The sequence below is a fragment of the Saccostrea echinata genome, unplaced genomic scaffold (assembly GCF_033153115.1).
Source record: "Saccostrea echinata isolate AGI-Se365-2 ecotype Australia unplaced genomic scaffold, CSIRO_AGI_Sech_v1 ptg000001l, whole genome shotgun sequence".
NCBI lineage: Eukaryota > Metazoa > Mollusca > Bivalvia > Ostreida > Ostreidae > Saccostrea > Saccostrea echinata.
Window position 1 is genome coordinate 42,210,766 of NW_026889750.1, and position 27,499 is coordinate 42,238,264.

The window sequence follows — 27,499 nt, forward strand, 5'->3', positions numbered from 1 at the left end:
TTTATTCAAGCGTTTTCAAATGAATAAGGCCCTTTTCCTAAAAAGTCTTCTTCTTTTTTTTTTTTTTTTTTATAAATGTTTTGCTTTTTTAAAAAAAGAGGTTTTTTTCAGTCTTTGATACGTCGTTATTTCACATCGTCAAGGTTTTATTATATCGTTTATCTACACATTTTGAGCATGTTTTGATACTATATTATTTTCTTTGCAGTAGTCCAATTACATGTACATGTACTCATATTATGGCAATTTTACAAAATGTTGTATCGGAGAAGACTATTTAAGTTACAGATTTTGTGTCTAACCCCTTTGACTTTCTGACAATGAAAATTTTCATTTCAACAATGGAACTGGGAAAGGGGAGGGGCATGAATTTTACAATTTTCGTAATGGTTGAAGACAGAAGTACTCATTGATTGTAATCATATACGCAGTTTCTGAAGTAGATGTCCTTTGAAAAAAATGTTTTCAAAGATATTATATGAATTGTCTACACATGTCCAATTTAGCACCACCCTTGGACCTGGCAGAAAGACCAAGGGCTATAAATTTCACAATTTTGGAAGAAAGTTTTAAAAGTATTCATTGTAATCATGCAAAAAGTGTGTCTCCTAGATGCCAGTGCTAATAGGAGTTTTACAACCGACGAGTGACTCAGGTGGTCTAGGAACTAAAAATATGCACATGTATTTGCAGTTCATATAGCATATGATTTGATTAGCTCAGAACCGTAGAACGCGGAGGGGGGGAGCACTTTTTCTGAGTATAGTATTTTGCAATAGTAAATTTTCCTTTAGTTGCTGGTCCCCCCTTCCTCACCTTTTTTTGTTAAGTTATTGTAAGGAAAAGCGCTGGCAAATTCTAGGATTTGGACAGTTTTAATTTTTTTTTTTTGTCAGATTAATATTATTTTTGGAAGCCCCCCCCCCCACACTTATTTTTTGGATCAGTTCAGGTTTTTGGGGAAGTCCCCCCCCCCCCCCAAAAAAAAACCACACACACACACACAACCTCACCCTGACACTCTCAAACACACTTCTGAAACTGTTCATACCCGTGGGCCTGTATTTTCAGGAGAACTATTCAAATAGTCAGGTTTTCAATTTGTGCATGCAATTTTTTTGAGCGGACAATAAATTAAGGGCATAGAATACATAGAGAATTTTAAAATCTTGTACAGGCTTTATTATCTATCGCAAGGGTAACTTATCAAGACACCCCGTTTTTAAAATTTTGAATTCTTTCAAAATCTTATATTTTATACCTACATGTATATTGAAATACTGTATTGGAAAAGAGTTTTTTTTAAAGGGAAAATTGATATTCCTTCCCCCAAATGTTATAATTTTATCATGTAACAAATATAATGTGACTTTAAAAACAAAGAATTAGAAGAAGCTACGATAAAAGCCCACTATTCCTGATATTGGGTAACCGCTTACGACTCTATGGAACAAATACATGTACAGTGTACATGCAATGGTGAGATTCTCAGATGCGAATTACATAAAAACTCTTTTTTGCTTCAATTGATAAAACAGGTAATGTGGTGATAAATTGCGACCATTGTCGTCAGAATATTGTCAAAAACAAAAGCCTTCGGTTTCACGCCACTGCTCACACAAGGTAACTAAGCAGTGGAACAGGTAAGGCGTTTTCTTGTCAAATTATAATTTTTAAAATATTTACTCGATAGAGTTATTTGTTCTTTTAATTAGATGATAAATATTCTATAATTATCATTTGATGATTTATCTGATGATACTAGATTTAACACTGGGTTCCCTTTGATAAAAATGTCATAAACAACAATATTCGGAAACCGACAGTTTTGACCCATGACTGCTATCTAGAGACCTTTTTTTTTTTATTGAAAAGTACGGTGGATCACTAGGGCAAAATGTTAAGAATCATTTTCACCTGTAATTATGTCTAAAACTAAAAAATTCCTCGTTCATTGGTACATGTATGGTATGCAATTTCTTGTTACTCTGCGACATGATTGGGTTCTTGAAATTGTTCTTTTTGAAACATACATTGTACTAAATGGGATATGAAAAAGACCAGGTTGATGCCCTCTAAAGAACCCTAAATTTATGATACATGGTTGTAGGGTCAGTTTCTTTTATTATCAGCTGAATCTGTGCAGTTTGATGAGCTGTCGATCTACCTTATAATATAGAGTAGTCTGTTATAGAGCGTCCGGAATATATATGAAGGATATATTAAGTACCAGATCATATGATGAGAATGAAGGCGTACAGTGCCGCTGGATTAATAAGAATCTCTTAATTGTATATTGTAAATTTGAGCCAAGAAAAGACAATTTCTATTCAGTAAGAATAGAAAAGAATATTATACAGAGGTTTAATCGAATTATAAAATGAATTTATATATCATTTACAGAATATTTAATGTAATTTTATTTTTACAGAATCTTTAAAATGGCTGATGAACATTTATACATGCCGACGACTTCCGAAATAACCATTCCGGAATCCAGCATAGAACCCGAATATGAAAGCATTGGAATTGACACAGCTCAATGCTCAACCACAGAGTCCAAGAAGTATAAATATAAAGGGAAAGACCAGTTCACATTACATATCCATAATCCGGAAACCAAAGAAAGCGAAGTCTCAAGTCCTTTTTCCGATTTCTCCACTTATCACAATCCGTATACAGAAGAAGGAATCCATTCTCCAGGGGCAATCTCCAAACTGTCCTATACCGGATCCATGAAATCTAAACACCCTCACACAACAAGACAATTAAACGTTTTCATTGGTGAAGAACTTGAGGAAAATTTTCAAAGTACGGGGTTTCCTACAGAAAGGAAAGCTTACAGTTGTCCAACAACCCCAAGAGCTGTGAAAAGAACGGTCCCGTTGTCTAGGGAACCAATCGAAGTTCCGCATTTAGGCGCTGAGAGACCACACTATGAAAATGAACCCGTGCACTTTTTTATTTATAATTTGCCAGAGGAAGAGCAATCAGTTTACAATGAGTTCCTGGTGAAATCGAATCCCCACAACAGAATAAACCACATGATACACAGCGCCCTGCACTGTCCCTGCTTCTTTTTCTTCTTCTTGCTCTGTTGCATGCCTGGTGTTCATTGGATGCAGCTTGGGGATAAAGCTTATAAGAATGGTGATGTTGATGAAGCAAAATTCCTTGGAAGAAAAGCCACAGTATCATATTTCGTTGGAGCGGTGTTGGGTGTTCTCGTCTTGGCAGGGGTCATCATGATTTCCGTGTATTTTGTTCAGGACCAACTTGATCAATAAAATCCACTAAAAGGAATATCTAAATGCTTAATAGTTTTATTACCACTAGCACTCACTACGCAAACCAAGCCGAAAGAGGGTTATATTTTTTTTTACCCTCGTGGCTTATCTACGAAGTTTTACCAGGTAAATGGATTTCTGCAGTAAACTACATAAACACTCAGGCCCCTAGAACGCAGGGCCATGCAGGGTAGGGGGGGGGGGGTCCCGCCCTCTACTTTTTCAGAGTAATTTCTTTTGCTGTTGTTTTTATATGTTGATTTTCATTTAGATGCTGGTTGACACCCCCCCCCCACAACTTTTTGTTGATGTAAGATGAAGACTGGCAGATTCCAGCATTATAAAAGAATGTCGAGTTTGGGGAGTTATTTATTTTTTTTATTGTTTTTTTTTTAAATTTATTTATTTTTCTTTTCAGATTTTTGGGGGAAGTTTTGCTTACAATGAAAGATATCTCTGAAAGCTATATATGAACAGTTTCTACTGAATACAAAACATAGACTAAGCATGCCTTCTTGCATACGAAAGTGATATTGGTTAGATTTACAATTCGGTCAGATATGTGTTAAAAATACAAGGGTCGTCTCCAGGTTTCTGGAAAGGGGGTGCAGGGATGGCCAGTACCCCTTACTTATTATTGTAATTTTTTAAATAAATGGATACATTTTGGAGGGTTATGGTAATTCTTCAAGTTTTTTTTTTCTTTTTACATATTTTAAAAATAAACAAAATCTAGCGGCATTACTTTGAAGCAGATGAAAATTTTGGAGTGTATTTAAAAATGGGTGCAATCGCACCCTCCCCCACCCCATGGCCTTGGATGCGATTGCATAATTTTTTGGATAAAAGTATGTAATACATAAAGGACTTGCAGTTTCTTGGGAATGGACCCAGAGTTGCTTGGGGTTAGGAACCAACCCCTAACCCCCAATATATATCCCCGGGCCTTTCCGAATTCTTTTCTCATATATTATCTTTTATGGACATATTTGTATGTGTTAGATCACAAACCTTTAAAGATTATTTATGAGAAGAAAGTCGAAAAACTCCGGGATTCTTTAATTGGGAGGGAGAGGGGCTGTCTTCAAGCACAACCTGGTCACTCATTTGGAAAATGTGCGTCAGGTTAATTGCTGCATTTGAAGCATGTACATTTGTTACTAAAATTAATAGTATGGTCTGTGCTCCTTAGTTAGCTTAATTATATCTCACCTTTTGCTTGACCCAATGTATTATACGTATATACGTTTTTATATGTTTATGTACCTCATGTACTATTTACATTGTTTTGAGAGAATGAACTGTAAATCCTTAGAGGCATTATACAATGAGGTTTTGTCATTAGTGGGGAATGTACCTGTTCCCAAAATTTAACCCTGGTCACTCATCCAGAAATCTAGGTTTGATCCAGCACCTCAAGCAAGTTTGGTAGTGTTCATCACTAGATGCATTATCTATGTAGGCTTCGTTGAGGTGAGCTAAAAATGGATTCGAATGCATTACCAGTTTAATTCTATTATACATTATATAGTTTACACTTATTTCAGGCAAATAAAATTTTCAATTTTTTTAAGGGATGGGGGTATACTTGTCCCCATACCCTTTAAATCAACCATTGATGAAGGTTGAGAGCGAGAGCCAACCCACTCACACTGGGGAATGGGAGGTAACCTGGAAATTTTAAACACAGCTTTATTATTCTCTCCCCCTTTCCTGCTTCAAACAGCTTTAAATTATTTGATATTCACAACACATCCTTTGTTTCTGAGAAATTTTATTAAAACCTTCACTGAGTTGTACAATCATACACTGTATACAATAAGACCGCGGAACATTAACTGGCAAAATTGGAAATATACAGCTTACGTCATTTTCATCTGTTACAGTCAAAACATTTAATGATAGACAATGAAATGGGCGGGTACAATTCCGCACGAACGTCTGCGAAAACATTGGATTGAAATTGCAATTCGAAATTCATTTTCAATCCACCTCAGCTACGCTAGAACGCACGGTGTTACTGATTGACACAGAAGACAAATAATTTGAAATATATATATAAATCAAAATTTTCTATCCCATGTTTTTAAAGAAATATAAAGGAACAAATATTTGATTTCTGTTTGGTATGTGTGTGTTGGGTGGTTGGAGGGGGGGGGGGGGGAATGAACGATCTTGGAAATGAATAAGAACGTTTTGTTTTAGTTTGGACAACACCTCCCTGTTTTAGTTTGTCAAACATTTTTCAGAGAAGAAAAAAAAATAAAAAATAAAAGCTCTTTTCATCCTAGGAATTGATATATTCTTCATGTGAAGGCATGATCTGACTCGACAATTTTTGACACCCCCCTTTCTAGAATCAAATAACCGTCCTCTGAAAAAATAATCTCTGTATTCTAGGACTTTGACGTGTCCGTAAAATTATAGGCTAAAAAACTATAAATATGAATTTCAAACAATATGTATTTGGGAATTGAATTTATTTGTCTTTTGAATCATACATTCAACTTAAGGTTTGAAAACAGCTCAGATGGATTGAAATTGAATTTCAAATTTTTTCAGTGAAGAAGAAAATAAATAATGTCTTTTTTCATCCTACAAATATTCAATATATTCTTTCATGTGAGACATAATGATAAATAATCTGATTCGACAAAATTTGCCAGCCCCCCCCCCCCCCCCCCCCCAACTTCTAGAATCAAATGGTCTTCCCCTAAAAGAATATACATATAGCTACATCTTCTTCAACTTTTGTTTGTCCTCAAAATAGAAAATTGTTATACATTAATTTCAAACTATACGCATTTGGGAACTGAAATTTTTTGTCGTTTCGATCATACATTATAACTTTGCGAAAAATAGCTCAGGTGGATTGAAAATGAATTTCGAATTGCAATTTCAATCCAATGTTTTCGCAGACGTCCGTGTCAAATTGTACCCGCCCATTTCATTGTATATCATCAAGTGTTTTGACTGCGACAGATGGAAATGACGTAAGCTGCATATTTCCAATTTTGCCAGTTAATGTTCCGCGGTCTTATACAGCTTTAACATATAAATATATGCATGACATCATTTTCACATGTACATCTCCTATTACATCTTAATTAATTCAATCTTTTACATTTACCCCCTGACTATCATTCATTTCTGCATTTACATTTGCATAATATTTCATACTCATACAATTCATTTTATATTAAACTATTGGAAGTGAATGTACACTTCCACTATATCAAGCATGTAATGAATAAGTACATTATGAAAACACATTCATTAATTTATAAAACTGACTAAAAAATGAGATTTCGTGTACATATTTCTAATATCTTATAATTACATGAGAAGGTTTTTTAATTACATTACAGGTTTAGAATTAAAATGCTCAACTTGTAAGATTACTTTGCTACCAGTCATTAAGACTCGAGAGTAAAATTATTATCAGGCAAAGTGAAACTTACTCCTCCAACTCAGTGGCTAACCAAAGAAAATTTGATGCAAATTTTTCTCAAACTATTCAACTTTTTTTAATCACTTTCATTACATTGAAGCTTCATACAATATATGATCATACCTTATATGGAAAAAAGAAAAATATCTCATGACTAGTTAGTATTAAGAGACCTTGAAAAACATTCCACTAATGCACACATCTCTATGTTATCATGGAGACAAATTTAGAAAGTACCGGTAATAGGATCAATATATGATTATTTGTAGCTAAAGGAACAAGATCTCTTAAATGTACACTCTTAAAACAAAAAAAGTTTTTGGAAAATGTATGCAATCCAGGAACATATCAATAATTCTCATTAAGCACTTTTTACATATTTTTCGCCCAGTTAAATACTCTATGAACGGCTACAATAGCACTTTGACATCAGCATCAGATGGGGTTTTTTGTACCAAAAAAAAAAAAAATACACAATGTAATAAGAATAATAATAATAAACATGGTTTATACTGCTACAACACAGCACACAAGCATGTCATTTAAAATCTCAAATCTCAGACATCTCATAAAAATCTCAGTCCAAGACTGAAAACACAAACACTATTTATAAATCTACATACACACACACACAGATGGTATGTCTGCTCTTGTTGACCTACAAATACTCTGTAATCTTGTATAGCAGCAGTAATGAGAGACACATAGAATGGATATATTTTCCTACTTTTGGTCCAGCAAAAGTAACATAAAAAATCTCGGTAACACATGATTCTCACTGGATTTTACTCAAACTTAATGGAAATTTCCAGTCCCACTCACATGGAGGGAAAAGGCAGTCTCCCTAAACAGAGACTCGCATCTCCATTGTGGAGCACAAGATCTGTTATATTGATTCTTATTAGTGGATTGTGCTAGTCTGTGAAACTGATGTCATCCGTCGAGGGGCGGTCCTAAGTATACCATTGAGATCTCTGTATTGCCATACACTGCTGACACGGAAGGATACAGGGGCGTGTCTGGTAACCCACGGAAAGCCACACCTTATCAAAATAAAGTATAGCCAATAAAATGTCAGTATCAATCAGGAAAAAGAAACATAAGAAAAAAATCAAGTAAAAATGTTTTTTTTTTCAGAAGCTACATGCCACATGATAACAAAAGCTTCAAGGGCCACATGGCTTTACTTGTGCCAAGATTTCAACTGAAATCCGTTTATTGTGACCTAAAACTGAAAAATTTAAAAGCAATTTCAAGTTTAAGTAACTATGGCAACACTGTTTTTGTCAAAATCAAAATCTGCTAGAAAAATTGAAGTTTTATAGAGTAATCTACTTCACTGTCATGTATGCACAAGTGACGTTATCTTTTACTCAACACCGAGTGATGATGAGTAAAGGATGACATCATCCATGTGTATCCAACGATGAATCTCTTTGTGTAACAAGTTTTCTTGAAATCAGACAAAGATTTTAGAAGGAATGACATTTCAAAAGAATTTCAAAAGGACTATATCTATTTTTAGTAACTATGAAACAAACTTCATTAAAATCAAAAACTGATGTACAGAAATATGTATTTTGTGTACATGTATCAACTTTGGGCCATCCTTCAAAAATTGTTTGTTTGGAATTGCCGCCTGGGAGGTTTCAGACCCAGGAGGGAGGGAGGGAAATTATTTTTTTTTAAAAAATTAAAAATTGATGATAAAAATCTCAATAAGGAATGAACACATTATTTTCTGCCTTTTTGAAAAGGGTATCTCCCATCAACCAGGAATCCAGTTTTGATTGGATCCTACACTTATTAAGTGATTGGATGGCACATATGGTAACAGGCCAAGAACTGACTGAAAAAAAAAAAAAACCTTATTTTTGGTCAATAAAATTTTTCCAGGAGGGGTCATTTCAATGAGGTGGGAGGCAATTCCAAACAAACAATACTTTTATTGAAATTGGACAAAACTGTAGGAGGAGGAGTAGTGTTTTTCAGTAATTGTTTACAGACTGACAGATGAACAGCTAGACAGATGGATGATGGACAAATTACCAATGCATATAAAGCTCTTCTAATCTAGGTAAAATTTACTATTTTAGTCTAGTATTAAAAATAATTAGTTTGAGCGTTATTTTAAATATGCAATTTTTGTAGTAGGCGAACTTATTCAATCTGTATTTTTTTAATAATCGTAAATCTTTGCCATACCTAAAAATTCATAGTTTTTTTCAAATGCTAATGTATTGTCTTCACAGTCAAGTATCACTCGAATCCTCTCCCCCACCTAAAATAAATAAAACATCATGTAATGTACCAAAACACCATGTACCAAAAATCATTTTAAAAAGCAATACAGTAACACTGTAATAGTAAATTTTCTGAATATATAAATGTTTTAACATTGACATGTTTGATATTGACCCAGGAGTTTGGGGATGAATATCAGTGATGATTCTGTAAATTGGCTTAAATATCTGAAATAGGTTAATTGGGGTCGAAGAGCTGATGAAATATGGACTAAAGCAAGCCCAAAAAGGTTTACTCGAGTGACAAAAATTTGAAGTGTGACAGTTTGTTCAACAACTTCCTACATCTAGACCTGGTGGAATGAACCCCCAGCCACTGTAAGGAAGTCTGTATCAATCCTACATTTGTGTTCACCTTACTTGGAGATAAATGCAAACATCTTGATGATGCAGACTAGATTAACAGAAGGACTAAACAACTTGTTTATTTTGATCCAGATAAAATCTGAAACGTATATCTGCTCAATTCCTTGGCAATGGAAATTTAATAATGTAAATGTGTATAGTTTGAGAATGTATAACAAGAGACCCAGGGGCCACATCGCCCACCTGAGTACTGTGGCTAGGAAAAGAGGAAAAATCAGTTTAGTATTGAAAATCTTAAATGCATAAGTGGTCCCAACCTACCCACAGAAGGGAGTGGGAGGGGGTATCATTTGAACAAAATTAAATCTACACTAACTAAGGATGCTCACATAATTTTTTAAATAACTGTGACCTTTTTTCTCTACATGTTTGAACTTTCATTGTGGCCCCAACCTACCCCTGGAGGTCATGATTTGAACAAACTTGAATCTACACTATCTGAGGATGCTTCCATATAAATATGACAAACTGTGGCTTTGCTGTTCTTGAGAAGATTTTTAAAGATTTTTCCTATATATTCCTATGTAAAACTTTGATCGTTCAATGTGGCCCCACCCTACCCCTGGGGGTCATGATTTGAACAAACTTGAATCTACACCACCTGAGGATGCTTCCATATAAAAATGACCAATCATAGCTTTGCTGTTCTTGAGAAGAAGATTTTTGAAGATTTTTCCTATGTACACCTATGTTACACTTTGATCGTCCATTTTGTCCCCACTCTACCCCGGGGGGTCATGATTTGAACAAACTTGAATTTACACCACCTGAGGATGCTTCCATATAAACATGATAAATATGACCAATCATTGCTTTGCTGTTCTTGAGAAGATTTTTGAAGATTTTTCATATATATTCCTATGTAAAACTTTGATCGTCCATTGTGGCCCCACCCTACCACCGGGAGGTCATGATTTGAATGAACTTGAATCTACACCACCTGAGGCTGCTTCCACATAAATATGACCAATCATAGCTTTGCTGTTCTTGAGAAGAAGATTTTTGAAGATTTTTCCTATATACACCGATATAAAACTTGATGGTCCATTGTGGCCCCACCCTACCACCGGGATGTCATGATTTGAACAAACTTGAATCTACACCACCTTAGGATGCTTCCATATAAATATGACCAATCATGGCCTTACTGTTCTTGAGAAGAAGATTTTTCCTATATAGTCCTATGTTAAACTTTCATTGTCCATTGTGGCCCTACCCTACCCTGAGGGTCATGATCTGAACAAAGTTGAGCCCACACCACCTGAGGATGCTTCCACATAAATATTACCAATCACTGCTTTGCTGTTCTTGAGAAGAAGATTTTTCCTATATACACCTATGTAAAACTTTGATCATCCATAGTGGCCCCACCCTACCCCCGGGGGTCATGATTTGAACAAATTTGAATCTACACTACCTGACAATAATTCCACATGAGTTTCATCTTTCCTGGCCCATTGGTTCTTGAGAAGAAGATTTTTCAATAATTTAGCCATTATTTTTTTGCTATTTCATAATTATCTCCCCTTGGAGGAGGGCGTGGCCCTTCATTTGAACAAACTTGAATCCCCTTTACTCAAGGATACTTTGTGCCAAGTTTGATTCAAATTGGCCCAGTAGTTCTGGAGAAGAAGATGAAAACGTGAAAAGTTTACGACAACAACGACGACGACAGACAACGGACAAATTTTGATAAGAAAAGCTCACTTGAGCCTTCAGCTCAGGTGAGCTAAAAAGGCAAAAGCAATACTAAATTATATATTTCTATACAGCAGAAACTGTGGTCGTTCTTTTGACAGGGTACAGAAACCAAGTCACAATTTTCTGTTTGTGTATCATCAAGGCTTTCACTTCTGTAACTGAATTCCGAGATACTTCTAAATTCTTGGAAGCAAACTTTTGATTGGATAATTGAAAGGTCACCAGGAGATGACCCTGAATAGGGTTTTTTCAGATCCTTGTGTAGCAATCTGAGCGAATCAAAGGATCTGATTTTAATCAGATTGACGTAGTCCTTTGGTTACTCTGGTATTCCCCCCTCGTCCCTTTATGAAGGGAGGAACCCAGACCCCCTTCTACTTTTTTAATGTCCCATGCTATAATTTAAAGAGTGCGGGACGGTTCGCCCCGAAAGACCATTCGCGCTGAGACGTTTCGTCCCAAGACGGTTCGCGCCGAAGATCAATCAATTATGTGGCAATTATCACTTGTTAACAGCAATTATCAACTTCTTAACTTTTATACTGTGTTATATTAATCCAATCCATTGGTTCAATCATAGGCACTCCCCAGCTTAATTGTTAAAAAATATATATCTACTATACTATAAACATAACTTTTATAGTATAGTAGATATATATTTTTTAACAATTAAGCTGGGGAGTGCCTATGGGTTCAATCAATAATACCAATTTATATGGGTTATACTTAACACCTGACACCGCAGGGACGTATAAGGACCTATAAGTCCCTGCGGACACTGAAAACCAAATTATAATTATAACACCTTAATTACAAAACTGAATCAGACAATTATGATTGCTGAATAAACATAATTATATCTGCACATGGATAATTATACCTTTAATTATGGTATAAGCCTATTTTCAACAATTTAAACAGTCATGAAAGTTTTTTTAGTAACTTTAGAACTTTTTTAAATAAAGTCAATATTAACCTTATATGTAAATATTTATCTTAAAACATATCGTATTTATATCGTTATAGACAATGAAGATTAAATCGGGTGCGAAACGTCTCGGCGCAAAAGGTCTTTTGGGGCGAATGGTCTCAGCGCGAAACATCAATAGGGGCGAAACGTACCGTTACCAATTTAAATTCTTACTTAGGGATAACTCTGACAGTGTATAATATTATGGTATTATGGAATGTTACACATTCAAATATTAACAGTGTAAAAATATTGTTGTGATAAGCCCATTGATTTTCATAAAATAGCATAAAAATTTTATATAAAACCAGAACACTCATCAGGAACACATCTCATCACCTGATATTTAGGTGCATTGTTCACTGTTGGATAATTTCCTTGACTGTCTCCATTGTGTAGAAGATAGTTATCCACTAGGTTCCAACCCCAAGTTTGGTCATTTGCACCTAGTAATCCTACATATCCATGACACTGCATAGGAGCATATTTGGTAGCCAGTCCAATCATAGCAACAGTCCCTAAAGGTCCCTCCCACCACACCTCCCAACAGTGGCGGCCTGACCGGAAACCAATTTTACCCCGTGCACCGTCTGTACTTTGAGCGATAGGGTTCCGATGCACCGAAAACCCTTTGGATTTAACGTACATGTTCTTTGAACAATCATTTGGATTCCATGCATGATAAAATGCGCGTAATTTCGCTTTGTATGTAGGAACATTTTTTAACAAGTCAGATTTTAAAGCCTCCTCAGCCAGTTTCCTCACACAGTGAAATCTCCACACATCATTATTTTCGTCATTTAAAAACTTGTACCAATCTTTACAAACTAATGAACAATTCCTAAGATCAGATATACTTAAATATGAAAATATTATTTCCAAAATCTCTGGGTCTAACTTCGCGGCAGCCATACTCGTTTGTGACAGGTCACCCTCGTGAGTTTTCGCGAGACGTTGGTTGCATAAATTTATTCTGTATTTCGAACTCGATTGAAAATAATTTTATCGATATTTATCACAAAGTAAAACATACTCTCTAAAAATAAAACATATTTCAATGTTTTGAAATCAAATGAGTTATTAATTCAAATGTTTCTTACACAAATTTGGCTATCTGTAAAAAGGTGAAATATTGATCGGGTCCTACATTCTGAAATTATCAACAAACATGTCTGCGCCCTTGAACGAGAAACTCCCGAGTCTGAGAAAACATTCTATAAACATGAGGCAAGAAAGAATAAAGAAGTGCTTATTTTATAGTCATTATGATTTTAGTCGAAAACGATTTAATAATCCAGAAAAACAACAAGAAAAATCTACGATAAGTGGAATTGTCTTAAGGACTTGTATAAAGAATCAGGTTGCATAAATGACAGTACTGTGAAATTCATAAATAGGAAAATCGGTCCTGGCAAAATCTGATTATAATCCAGATTTTTCAGTCCTGTGCATAGAGAACGTTAGAAGGAACGACTTTACTTTACCGGTCCCCAGACAAAAACGCGCTAAAATATACATGAGAGCGTGAGCGATCGAAAAAAATTTAAAAGTATGAGGTTAGGGTTAGGGCATTTTTGACCCCAAAATCGAATTCTACGGTTAAAAGTATAATTTAAGATTTCGTTTTTAAACGAAGGTTTTAACCCTTTTCTCTGAAAAAAGAAACAAATATTGTTTATTCAGTAAAAAGGAGACAAAAAATAATTGTCAACGAAGCGTGTGCGTTGCATGCTTAGTGCCGTTTCTTTCGCACTTAGATATTTTTTTTTTTCATGTAAACAAACCAACGAGATGTCTATGAAGCTGAATTAAAATCTTGCAAAGATACAGATGCAACTGAATTTCTTAATTAATCTAAAACCCTAATCTCTCTGGCAATATGCGAGGACTTACCCATAACCCAATCTCCCAGGTGGATGCTAGACTAACCCATGTGCGAAGACTAATTTTTCAGGTGGGTGCAAGACTAACCCTAACAAGTGGAAAAATTTGCAAGACTAACCCTTATCAGTTGAGTGATGTAAATTGTACGTCATAGTGCAATGTGTGTGCAGATCTGGGGACCGGTAATTTAAAGTCTCCCCATTAGAAAAGTGTGGTATCATCATTCATGATAATAAAATGAAAAGTTCATGAGAAGCATTTGACTTAAAAAATCATCAGTGATCACAGAGAAACTAAGTAAGAGAGTAAATATTTGCTAAATTTTAGAAAAACTATTAATATGTTAACGGTGCAACCCTAAGGGGGAGTGCAGATTTGTAAGGTTGGATATCTATTCTAATTCAGTTTTAAACTTAGATTCACCTCTTCAAATCGCATGAGACATTTTGAACGTTAAAACTGTGATGTCACAATTGACATCGTATATATGTTAGTCATTGATAGAGAGCGTGTCATCAAGCTTACACATGACCTGTGTGTAAAGATAGATATGTTAGTTACATTACCAAAACGTCTGAAAAGTGCAAATTTTAACCAAAAAACGTTGAACCACCTTATTTATCCACAATTTCAATTAAATCAAGGTTAGGCCAGGTAAAATTAATCTTTAGATTCTCATCCCCGCCCGCCCCTCTCAAAATGCCCCGCCCCGTTGTTTTTTATTTTGCTTTTTGGGTGTCAAACATATTATTTTCATGTATTTTTATTCAGCAAGAATCTGGGTCAAAATTTAAGAGTTATCTCCCGTCTGTATTAAAAGTCGCGTGGCGCTATTTATAGCAAAAAAACTATGTGAAGGATGGGGAAAAATCGGCAATAAAAGCAGTTTAAATATGTAAGGAAAAGATAATTTGTCAGTATAGAGAAGGCAGAAAAGCAAAAATAACATAAATATATCTTAGATACCATCACTGGCATGAGCAAGTTTTTAAAGAGATTTTAACCAAGTAAAAACAGACGAAGAAAATGACACATGGTCAAGTTTTAAATAACGATCTCCAGTTGTATGCGATTTTGCATTAAAAAAATAATTATAATAAAACATTGTCCAAAGACTTTAGAGAATAATAGTGCTAAGGAACCTGTTCAGGCCTAGGCTTTTCAGTAGAATATTTTACACAATCCTGTTTTTCAAATATATTTTAATGTCTAACTTGTCAAGTCTCAAGAACGATTGAATGTATGAGGACAGTGGAAATCTGTGATATATCACACAGAACAGAAGGAGTTGTTGGTAAAACTATAAGGTATTTGGGGAAAGGCCGACGAGAAGACATGCATATGCAATTTTTTAGGATCAGCACCTCATTTTGTTTGGCGTGTGCCGTATCTGTGTACTTGATAATTTGTTAATAAAACTATAAATATTTTAATTTTCTATAACAAGAATCTTATGTAGATATTTAAAAGAATATGAAATCAATAAAATCTATTCATATTGGCATTAACATAATATAAAAATTATGTGTACGAATGTTTTGTTGATACTTTCAATTATAAAAAATAAAATCCACCCACCCGCCCCAATTTTTTAGCAAATTAGGATGAGAATCTAAATTTTAAATTTATGTGGCCTTAGCTTATTATTTGGTGAACTTTTGTTGTTAACGTGAGATCGTAGTTAGCAGCAAGATGCATTCGCGTTACATTGTGGTTCAAGAGGTAACTCCAAAAAAAAATTTGTTTGGATCAATGTGCATAGTTAGTATTTTAGCTTCGCCCATGAGTTGCTTTAAGAGCTTGCAGTGCTAGCTGCACTTACTATAAATTACATTGTTTTTGCAAGAACTACCAGTATTTTCTTAAAAATATGGCATTAGTGAAACTAAGTCTAACTGCATAAGCTGCTGTACCGTAAATACATAATTCTACATTAAAACAAAGAGATTGAAAATGTTTTGTTACAGAAAGGTCATATATAGTATAATACTACATGTAATATGTTGATGATGCGACCATTATGGCGAGTGCAGATGCTGATACCTATTCAGTTTTAACTAATATCCGCCTCTTCAAAACCCATGAGATATTAGGAACATCTAGACTGTGACATCACATGACTTATGTTAGTTGCATTAGGGTAACAATGTCTAAAAAATGCAAATTTTAACAAAGAACATTTAATCCAATAAGTATCTGCAATATCCATTAAATCAAGGTGAGTTTATTATTTGGTAAACTTTTGTTGTTACCGCAAGAACGTAGGTAGCAGCAAGATGGGTCTTGAGGTTACTGCACAAAAAAATTTGGATCAATGTTCTCAGTCCGAATTCTTTGCCAAGGCGTTGCTTTAGGAGTTTGCAGTGTCAAGCTGCACTTTGCACCGCTCGCTGTGCTGGCAATTAGGAATGGATTGGAAAATAACAATAAAGTCACATAACATATAATTCACAGTAACTTAATTTACTTGCTAAAGAATTTTTATTAATGAAAATATTTTAATCATTACAGGAAAAGATGAGGCTTTTACACAAAAGATCCTTGGCTTTGTTGAGGGCCTTTGGAGGTGCCAGAAAATATGTTTCCACGCTGTCACCTTTGGGATCTGTGTTCAACTCCATTCCAACACCCAAAAAGTCAGAATGGTTCTTTAGTAACAAAGAAAATAAGGTATATGCATCCAGATCTAACATCTTTTTAATAACAATTACAATTTTTACATGATCTTTAACAAGTATTCAGATATTAAAAAAATAATTCAGACAGTACCTGCAATGTTCATCAGATAGTATGTGCAATGTTTAGTATAATTCTTTTGATATGGTTTTGTGATTATTATACAGGGACTGCTACTAATACCTGAGCTGAAGTCCTTCCAGGGCTTTGACATTCTCCGTAGGGAAGTGGAATACAAAGTGGAGACACTGGTGGAGGAAGCCCTTTCTCCACAAAGAAAACGAAAAATTGTCACCATATTTGATGAGATATCTAACACTCTCTGCTGTGTAGCGGACTTGGTAAAATTTGATTGTCCTTATTTGTATATAATTTCATTTAGGAAATTGCAGTGCAAATCTCTTACTTTAATTTTTTATTATCAGTAGCAGAACAGAGACAACTTTGAAAAATGTTTGATTCATAAAACCTAATTAAATAGCCCTTTTATGTGTTTTATAAATTTGAAATTTTATATAAAAATAGTCAGTAGACCTTGCATGTTCATGCACATCTTTGTTACACAAACTGAAAGGAATGTTCTATTTTGTGGTCAGTTTTCTGTTTTATTGGTTACAGGCAGAATTTGTCAGAGTGTCCCATCCTAATCGAGACTATCAGCTGGCAGCAGAATATGCTGTTGTTAACTTGTCCAATGTTGTAGAGAGGTAAATAAAATGTTCTGAAGACTTGATTATTAATGTAAGAATTATGAGTATACATCTAATGCAATGATGATGTCTTGAATACCATAGAAATGTCAAAGAGAGAGTTGGAATTCCCAATCACTTTTTCTTCTTGTATTTTTTCTCAATATCTCAAATCCTTGGATATTTTAAATTTTTCTCAGTCTGCATCAAATTTAAGATCGCCATACTGGACTTTTTCTGGAGACAGTTAAAAAAAACTTTTGCAAATTTTAGAACTTTCTCATTTTGCTAAATAAATTAAACTTTTATAGTTCAGCATTTGAACCAAATTATTATCTGTTATATAGAAGTTTTTTTTTTATTAACTTGTGAAGGGAAAGTCATAAGTCCTAAAGAAAACAATCACTGGAAGCTTATATTAACATTAATCTTACAACTGAAAAAACAAAGATTTGAAATTTTATTAACATCAGATCAACTTTTATGTGTATAAATTTATTTCAAATATAAATGGTACAGCAAACCTAAAACCTTCTTTTTTTACAGTGAAAATAAAGTCTGAAACAAAGTGAACTTCATTCTGTAAAGTACTGTGAATAAACTTCTTGTAATGCATTTTAATGGAAAATCTAGAGCTGCAGTTATACAGTAGAATTAAAATTATTTTGGTTTTCTGTTTTGTTCTGTAGTTTGAACACCAACACAGCTATTTACAATGTCCTGAAAGAGGCACTAGAAAAGGGAGAGGATGTGTTACCAATGAACGCAGTAGATAAACGCGTGGGAGAGCTGTTTAAGTTTGACTTTGACTTGAGTGGCTGTCATCTGTCAGAGGACAAGGTATGATCAAAGCGATTATTTTAAGTTGGAGTTGGCTGGATTTGTTTTTAGATTTCTGGTACTAAACAATAGGATTATATATGTATGTAAATCGTATTTATCATTTATGACAATAAAACATTGCCTTTTTTTTTTAAAGATTATAAAATGTATGTAGGTCTTTAGGAAATATTTAACATTATTTAATTCCGATTGTTATCTGCTATGTTAGTGTTCTATGTAACGTGTGTTACAATGGAAATACATGTAATCTGTGTCTGTATTTAATCAAATTAAATATTTTATTGTATTGATTATCTCTCATTCCTAGGAGTATTTTTAAAATCAAACAAACCTGGTAGTTGCTATGTTTAAGGATAAAGGGGGGTTTATCATAAATATGTACATAATTATGATTCGTAATGTACACATTATACATGTTTTGCTACCATAAATCAGTATTTGTATTTTTTGGTTGAACAGAAGAAAAAATATGTGAAGTTGTCAGAGAATGTGATCATGACTGGCAATATGTTTATGCAAGGATGTCAGTCATCAGCCATAATTCCCAAGGACAGACTGCCAGAACACCTCCGATACTGGCAAGTACTTAGGGGGATCAAAACTACAACTAATCTTCACTACTCTGTTCATTTTGTCTGTCAGAGTAAATTGATATTTGATATGGGTTTTGATATCAATGAAATAAATTGGCTTTATTTCAGAAGATAGCAGAAACTTTTTCAATATAATTAGCCTGTTATATTTATACATGCCTTGACCCTGAATCTAATGTTTTGATCATTTACAGTTTTAACCTGGATGGTGATGATGCAGTAATTAGTGGTGCTCACCTGGACAATTGGAATGATCAGGTGGGTTCAATATGTGTTGAATACAGTACTGTATCTGTAAAGCAGAATTAAAGTTGTTCTCCATAAACGCTGGCTATTTTCTGTCCCTTTTCATCTTTATTAATGATCTCCCATGGCATGTTGAAAATCTAATATTGGCTTATATTGCTGATGATGCTTCTATAAACATTATGATATTTCCTTAAAGTAAAATATGATATTCTCTGCTTTTTAAACATTAGGAAAATCAAATGCATATTGTTAGACTAATATGATGCCTAAATGTACAGTGGGCAATGGCCTTTCAGTACCAAATAAACATCTTATCTTATCTTAGGCTAACAATAAAGAGACTTGAAATTGACAAGTCAATAAATAATGTTTATGTTTTGAGAAATTGCATGAAGAAAGCAAGAATTTTCTATTTTTAAGATCAGTGACCTTGTCCAAATACTTTGGATGAAGGTCAGATTATACCCTAGAGTCGCAAACAACAATGTGTCTCAAGTAAATGTATTAGCTTCGTATGTTTCTCTGTTTGGAAGTTATTTTATACTTCTCCATTTATGACCTTAACCTTGTCCAAATTGACCTTGCTGCATCAAAACAAGCCTCTGGTCACAATTAACAGTGTAGAGAGGAAGGAACATTGTTTCTCAAACACACATTGTTTTTAATTAGGTAAGAGAGGCAGCATACAGAGTATACCACTATCCTAACGAGAGTCAAGTAAAACTCCTGGATGCTCTCATTTTGAATCGACATAAGTTAGCCACCCTAGCTGGATTTCCAACATTTGCTCATCGGGCACTAAAGGGAACTTTAGCAGAAACACCAGGTACTCATTTTTCCAAAGGTCATTTATTGAACCTACATATATTTATGCAGGAATAGTGTAGAGATATAGATATTTTAGCTCACAAATTTAATTGGCTCAGTTGTACACAAGTATAAGATATTACTAAATTACTTTAAACCATAGTGAAACTTGAAAAATAAAGTGAATCATTGAGTTAAAATAATTTTTGTATTTTTCAGAAATGGTGATGGATTTTCTAAATGCTCTGTCAGAAAGGATAAAACCATTGTAAGTTTCTACCAGTGCCCCATTTACTGCTGTTACACATAAACAATTAACAGAGATGTCATGTGACATGTTAAACACAAATATACCCTAAAATACAGATTCTAAATAGTGGCAGTTTCATTTCTAAAAAAGCATCTATGAATTCTAATATATGTACATGTATGAATATGTCAAATACCATCATTATGTCAACTACTTATTTTCAAAATATGTCATTGTAAATACTGTAAACCAGCTATTATTCACGTCATCTTTTATTCGCGATTTGTCAGTTTGAAATCAATCCACGATGATTGTTTTTTACGACTGAGGAAACATTCTCTACAAATACAAAGCAAAATAATTGGTTCGCAGCGATTATTATTTGCAAGTTGAAGAAGGTTGCAAAACTTGCAATATTTCTCGCAGGCGAATAAAAGTTGCTTTACAGTAAAATTAAATAGTGATAAAGATTTGATTACATTTTTAAGGCATCATTTATTTTGCTTGCAGGGCAGACAAGGAACACAAAGAGCTGCTGAAACTGAAGAGAGAAAGAGGATCAACTAGTGATGTGGTACCTTTGAAGATTTCCTCTGCTTTCACAATGAGACACCTACAGTAGAAATAAAGCCATCAATTTCAGCTCATGACAAAGTTATGGAGGCTGAAAGATTTAGTGATGTTTGACATCAATGAATTCAAAATGTTGTCGTAACTGTTCATTTCTGATCCAAAGTAGCAGAATGATTGAAATGAGAGCCACTGTATCTCTCCCATTCTTATATTAAATGTGAACATAAATTATGACACATGTTGGTCTAGTGATAATACTGCTACCTTACTTTGTAGGTACTTCGACCTTGGGACACTCCCTACTACTCGGCACTAGGCAGACACCTCAAGTCAGTACATGTACCATCAATTTAACCTTACTATCCAATATACTTTGTCTACGTCTGTATGAAAAACAATTTTTTTTAGAGAATACTTTAGCATTTATGAGTGATTTAAAAATATATGTTACAGGTATGATATCAGCGGTGATGAGATTGCTCCGTATTTTTCCCTGGGTAACTGTATGGAGGGGATAAATATAGTGCTGAAGAGTTTATATGACGTGTCTCTACAGACTGTCGAGCCTCAGTATGGAGAACTGTGGTCTGATGATGTTTATAAGCTGGTGGGTAGTTTTTTTTTTTGATATTCCCACAATTTGATTGAAATTTTGAGTAATGTACATTTTTGATGTTGTAAACACATTCCATTCCATGACAACAGGCAGCGGTCCACAGTACAGAAGGAGTCCTGGGTTATATCTATTGTGATTTGTTTGAGAGACAGGGAAAGCATATGATGGTGAGAAAATTTGACAGATTATAAATAAACAGTCAAACCTGGTTATCTTGAACCCAATGGGACTGAGAAAAAACTGAGAGATATCAAATGATTCGAGATATCGATGTTAAAATACATAAAAAAAAAGTGATTATGACTTTTAACTCATGACATAACCATGGTATTCAAGATATCAAAGTTCAACTGTACCTAGTATTTACTGCATGTGATAGTTTTCAGTTCAAATCTGAAACTTTGATTATACATGTATGTGAAATTACACTTCAGGTTGTAGGCAGATTTTTGTAAAGTGATATTAAATGCATATACAGAAAATTAATGTAAAACTTTGATTTGCAAATATTATGAGAACATGTAACTAAGTCATTTATTAAAAAGATTACACATGTACTTGTACTTTAGAAATTTTTAGAATAACAACCACTGTCATTTTACTGAATAGGAAAATTATCATCGTTTTAAAATCTGAAAGTCAAAATAATTGGACAAATAAATGTGTTAAGTTCTCTCTCCTAAGGACTGTCACTGTACAATACGTGGAGGACGAGAACAAGATGACGGTACCTACCAGCTCCCTATCGTGGTCCTGAACTGTAACCTGACCCGACCCCAGAACAACGCTCCTACTCTCCTGACCCCTGGCCTCATGAGAAATCTTTTCCATGAATTTGGGCATGCTATGCATTCCATGCTTGGAAGGACAAAGTATCAACATGTCACAGGTTTGTTTTCTTACATTATGCACTATGATTTAGAGTCAGTGTAACAATGTACCAGGGGATGTAAACTGCAGAATTTTTTTAAAATGTTATAAAAGATGCCACCTATATTTTTAGATTAGTTGAAGTTGTAAATTTGTGAGTAAAGGGCACCCATGAAAAATGGACCTCCCCACAAAAAATAATAATGAATCCTCAAAAATGATAGAAGTATTTTCTGTAAACAAAGTTCTTTTCCCAAGTAAAAAATATCCATGAGATTTGTGATTGTTTTTAGCTCTACTGGTCAGAGACCAGAAGAGCTTATGCGATAGTAAGGTGTCCGTCGTCCGTCCATCTGTCTAGCTGTTGGTTTGTCCGTCCGATTTCGATAAACATTGTTGCCATGGTTACTAAAAATTGAAATTTCTGTGAAATACTTTCAAAATGCTACTCCTCCTACAGTTTTGATCTGATTTCAATATAACTTGGCATACAAGTAGACTATAATAAGATACATAATTCTGTGTATCAGTTTTTGATTTCAATGAAAGGTGTTGCCATGGTTACTAAAAATAGAAATTTTTTCGTGAAATACTTTCAAAATGCTACTCCTCCTACAGTTTTGGTCTGATTTCAGTATAACTTGGCAAACAAGTAGACTACACTAAGATACATATTTCTTTATATTGATTTTCTGATTTCGATGAACATTGTTGCCATGGTTGCTAAAAATAGAAATTTCCTTGAAATACCTTCAAAATGCTACCCCTACAGTTTTGATCTGATTTTAGTATTACTTAGCACACAAGTAAACTACACTTAGATACATAATTCACTGTACCAGTTTCGGATTTCGATGAACAGTGTTGCCATGGTTATTAAAAATAGAAATTTTCTTGAAATACTTTCAAAACGCTACTCCTCCTACACTTTTTGTCTGATTTCAGTATAATGTGGCATACAAGTAGACTACAGAGATACATAATTTCTGTTATTGTTTTTTGATTTTGTTGAATGATGTTGCCATGGTTACTTAAATCAAAATTTCTGTAAAATTGTTTTAAAAGGCTACTCCTCCTACAGTTTTAGTCTGATATAATAATAAATCTTGCCACAAAAGAGTCTAAACAAAGGATCATTATTCTATTTATTGCTGTTGCAAAGTTTCAAGTCCAAGTGCTACTTTTATCTTCCTTTATAAATGCAACCAGTAGAGCTACAGTCTCGTCAGAGACTTCTGGTTTACATGTCAATAGGGTTTGTAGCTTACCAAGGTAAACCATTTATCTTGATATGTTGCATTATAATGTTAGTGCCATTGCCAGTATTAAACATTTGCTAAGGAATTTATACAAGACGATATTGAACATTTAATGAAGTACATTGTAATTCTGGATAAATAAAACTTATTTTGAGCATAGAATCTCTAGAGATTCAGCAAATAATGGCGGCTTATAAAGCATGTTAAACATAAGGTCCTTGACTATTTTATTTGTTCACAGATCATTTAGAATAGGGGGAATTTTTTCAGTCTTATAAGTGACAGACATTTGACACTTTACGTATATTGCTTTGCAGTTTCACATACTTAACAAAGTAGAATACTGCAGGATTTTTTTTTTGTTGACAGGAACAAGGTGCCCCACAGATTTTGCGGAAGTTCCTTCTGAATTTATGGAATTTTTTGCTACTGATCCCAGAGTGAGGATACTTTTTATCATTAATTTTAATTATTGAATTATATACATATATATTATGGATTCTGAGTAGCTGACCATCTGTTTGTAGGTGATAAGTTTGTTCGCTCGCCATTTTCGCACTGGGGAACTCTTACCTTTGGATGCCATTGAGAAATTTTGTAAAGCCAGCAATATGTTTTCAGCATCAGTAAGTATATTCTATAAAATTATGAAATAAAAGCAATACACTGTAGAAAAAGAGGTCCTTACTTGCATGTATCTGGTCATGCAATTTTCAAAATGTGCAGAATTCTAAATCTAAAGAAAACAGAAGGACTGAATCATAGTGTGTTATTATATGCACCAGTAATACTACTTATGGATTACACTCATGCAGGCACATTGACATGCATAATGTATTTACTTTCTCATCTTTTCTCACCACCTTTAGGAAATGCAGCTCCAAATTGTGTACTCTATGCTGAGCCAGAAGTTACATGGAGAACATCCGCTAGGTAAATCCACGACAGAATTGTACGCCGAAATCCACAACCAGTATATGGGGGTGCCATATGTTGAAGGCACGGTAAGTCCTGGACAGTTGAGAAACAAGAGGGTCAGTAACTCTGTAATATACATGTACATCATTGTAGTCCAGATCCAAGTCTGATCTGACTTGTTTACATGTGTAGGTCTTTATGGAAGTAGCTTCTTTGATACTGAATACTAAACTTGTTCTTAGAATGTTTTATTTCAAGAGAAAACATTTAACAATATGTAGTATATTGACATTCAGATTCACAATACATATGACATCAGTGTACTCTTTAATTTTTTGTTAGGCTCCACACCTGCGGATTGGTCATTTGAATGGCTACGGGGCCAGATATTATTCTTACCTGATGTCAAGAGCTGTGGCTTCTAAGATTTGGCAGCAGTGCTTCAAGGAGGATCCACTGAACAGGTAATTGTCTTTATATATTTGTATCAAACATTTTCAACAGAAAGTAGGCTATGTATGTCACTGAAAACATCATATGATTTTGTATGTCAGTGTCAACCCCATAGGTATTTATTAGTGTTGTCAAATCGGACGATTTTTAGTAACCGTTACTCGCTTACTTTTCCGATCGAGTAACTGGTTACTCGGATGGTTTTTCTATAGATCTCAAATCATCCTTTTTTGCAGTATATATGTTCAATGGTACCTGAAATACATTTTGTATATGTAACGTCGTTAACATTGCTATATAAATTTATCATTAGTATACCGCTATATATAAAACACAATTAAATGCACTGCTTATAAAACACAATTAAATGCACTGCTTTTGAACTTTATTCTTAATAATAAACACACAATATTAAATATCTTCTAAATATTTTTTTCTCGAACATCCCTTAATAGTTTGCTGTTTTGCGGGATGTCCTTTATAATATATCGCTTGTTTCAGAGTTAAATTTCAATCTTAGTATATTTGTTGTCCCTCCCCTATATGTTAAATCCATTTCAAATATTTTACACCTTATGGATTTAAATTCAGTCATTTTAAAATTGGCGGTGTCCTCTTTAATCTTGTACTGCGGACTAGAGCCGATTCGTGTGAAGTAATTATAATTAACTCAAGCCTTCAAAAGGCGTATACCCCTTAGCAATGAAAGCCACCAATTAGATAAGCTGTGAAATACTTATCAAAACAAATTGATTGTATTTGTAAAATGCTGGGTCGAGTCTATCGTTAAATAACGGTAAATAAAATAAGGAAATATAAAAACAAAATTACATTTTTTCCTGCCGATTTAAACATGTTAACATGTAAAATTTTATATATCCGAGTAACCGAGTAGTTTTACTAACCGATATTTGCATCGTTCGATGGTTAACCGGGTACCCGTTGACAACACTAGTATTTATGTAGGTGAATTTCAACCAAAAGCCTCTACAGTTTATCTACATGTGCATACGTAGGTCAGTGAAAGCAGGTAGGTGATAGTAAAGGTAATTGATAACAGGTACATGTAGATGATTGTGCAAGACATTTTCAACAAGACTTAAATGATGTGTTACTGACTACATGAAGGCCACTGTCAGCAGGTAGGTATAATTGAGACTGTCATTAGGTAAGTGAATTTGTGTTCAACTGACAGCAGAAAGGGGAACTAATGTACGTCACTATCTATGACTTCTTCAATCAGAGCAAACAATTATTCTATGAAGTTTGTGTGTTTATATTCCATTATTATTATCCAGTTTAAATCTTTAAAAGATCAGCAATGCACTTTGTAATCTTGATTAAATCTAGTACAGTTGTATATTTACATGTAATTAGCATTGACATCTCTTGTACATTGAATATATGTACTAAAAACACTGTTACAGCAAACATACTTATAATGAATTCATGCAAAGTAATTTTCATTCCCCATAATTTTAAAATGTACATGTGTCTTAAACTTATCTAATATAATGAATAGCGCTTGCATCTAATCAAATCTGTTTGTCTCTGCACTTCACTATAAGCATGTTTTACTGTACAAACAGTGTATATCTATTATTTATTAGAATTTCTAGATAGAGGATTCAAAATTTTATATTTTACAGAGAGGTAGGAGAGCGATTTAGGAGGGAAGTCTTGGCTTATGGGGGAGAAATTCCTCCCCAGGAATTAATTAGTGGTAGGTATATGTATACTCTGTTCCTAATTGCTCTGTTCTGAAATCCAAACATTTTAACTTTTGCTTATCTGTCTAGCTTGATTGAAAACATGTTGCTTCTTTTTCTCAAATTGCAGGAATGCTACAAAAACCTCTAACTATAGATGATATGGTAGACTCTTTAGTAGAAGAAATGAATAGCTGATAAAGTCTATGGCCAAAATGTATCAGGCTAAAGAATTGTGTGAGATGTGCATCAGTGAATGTGGTTACAGTGTACTGTACAAGATAATTTTGAATGATTCCTGGAAGATGTCCCATTTCAGTGATATTTAGTGGATCCAGTCCAGTGGTTGATAAATTACTGGTGGATTATCAAAACAATATGTTTAGATCCACATTATCCCTTAACTGTGATATTCCACGCAGCATATGTTCCTAAATATTTTTCATAAACAATGTTATTGACTTGATATCCATAGTGTGCTTAAGATGTAAAAAAGATTATCAGACATAATATACAATTATTGCTGGTTTTTGAGGTCAATACGATGATTTAGACACCTGAGAAGTACAATATTTACCGAGCCCGAAGGTGCCTAAATCATCGTATTGACCTCAAAAAACAGCAATAACTGTTTTATTATATGATTAAATGATAGCAAACTCCTACAAGACTGTTTTTTTTTTTTGCTTTAATTGTAAGTTTTAACGAGAAATTTCAACAAGAACACATTGTAACATGAAAAAATGGAACAGGAATAATTCATTATATTGACCTGCAATAATTCCTTATATTGACCTGGAAGGTCATGTGATTCATTATATTGACCTGCAATAATTCCTTATATTGACCTGGAAGGTCACGTGTAGGTCAATATAACATAGTATTTTTCTAACATTGTTGGATCTCAGCCAATCAGAAAGAGGGAAATTATTCAATCATATAATAAAATGTAATATTACTCAAAAATGCTACGTAAAATTTGAAGTGTTGTAAGTCAACATTAAGAAATGTCATGATATAAATGCTTGCCAC

General features: G+C 34.0%; 3 protein-coding genes across 3 annotated transcripts; 2 read left to right on the top strand and 1 right to left on the bottom strand.

The window, feature by feature from the left end:
• The first annotated feature begins 2,430 nt into the window (after window positions 1–2,430).
• On the top strand, window positions 2,431–3,303 carry LOC133179626 (uncharacterized). Its single transcript, XM_061314335.1, has one exon. The coding sequence runs from the start codon at window positions 2,442–2,444 to the stop codon at window positions 3,285–3,287; it is 846 nt and encodes a 281-aa protein (XP_061170319.1). The 5' UTR covers window positions 2,431–2,441; the 3' UTR covers window positions 3,288–3,303.
• A 3,912-nt stretch (window positions 3,304–7,215) lies between these two features.
• Window positions 7,216–13,025, bottom strand: LOC133191898 (F-box/SPRY domain-containing protein 1-like). The gene is made up of 3 exons (XM_061327649.1): window positions 12,418–13,025; window positions 8,944–9,019; window positions 7,216–7,781 (listed from the first exon to the last, which is right to left on the bottom strand). Exons 1-3 carry the CDS (start codon window positions 12,988–12,990, stop codon window positions 7,672–7,674), a joined length of 759 nt encoding a protein of 252 aa, XP_061183633.1. The 5' UTR covers window positions 12,991–13,025; the 3' UTR covers window positions 7,216–7,671.
• Window positions 13,026–14,010: 985 nt separating this feature from the next.
• Window positions 14,011–27,053, top strand: LOC133191905 (mitochondrial intermediate peptidase-like). The gene is made up of 20 exons (XM_061327661.1): window positions 14,011–14,032; window positions 16,474–16,632; window positions 16,806–16,979; window positions 17,257–17,345; window positions 18,017–18,167; window positions 18,630–18,748; window positions 18,958–19,021; window positions 19,682–19,838; window positions 20,039–20,087; window positions 20,580–20,643; window positions 20,919–20,971; window positions 21,096–21,249; window positions 21,348–21,425; window positions 21,943–22,147; window positions 23,757–23,827; window positions 23,915–24,013; window positions 24,257–24,391; window positions 24,648–24,769; window positions 26,408–26,481; window positions 26,598–27,053. Exons 2-20 carry the CDS (start codon window positions 16,480–16,482, stop codon window positions 26,663–26,665), a joined length of 2,079 nt encoding a protein of 692 aa, XP_061183645.1. The 5' UTR covers window positions 14,011–14,032; window positions 16,474–16,479; the 3' UTR covers window positions 26,666–27,053.
• Window positions 27,054–27,499: the final 446 nt, after the last annotated feature.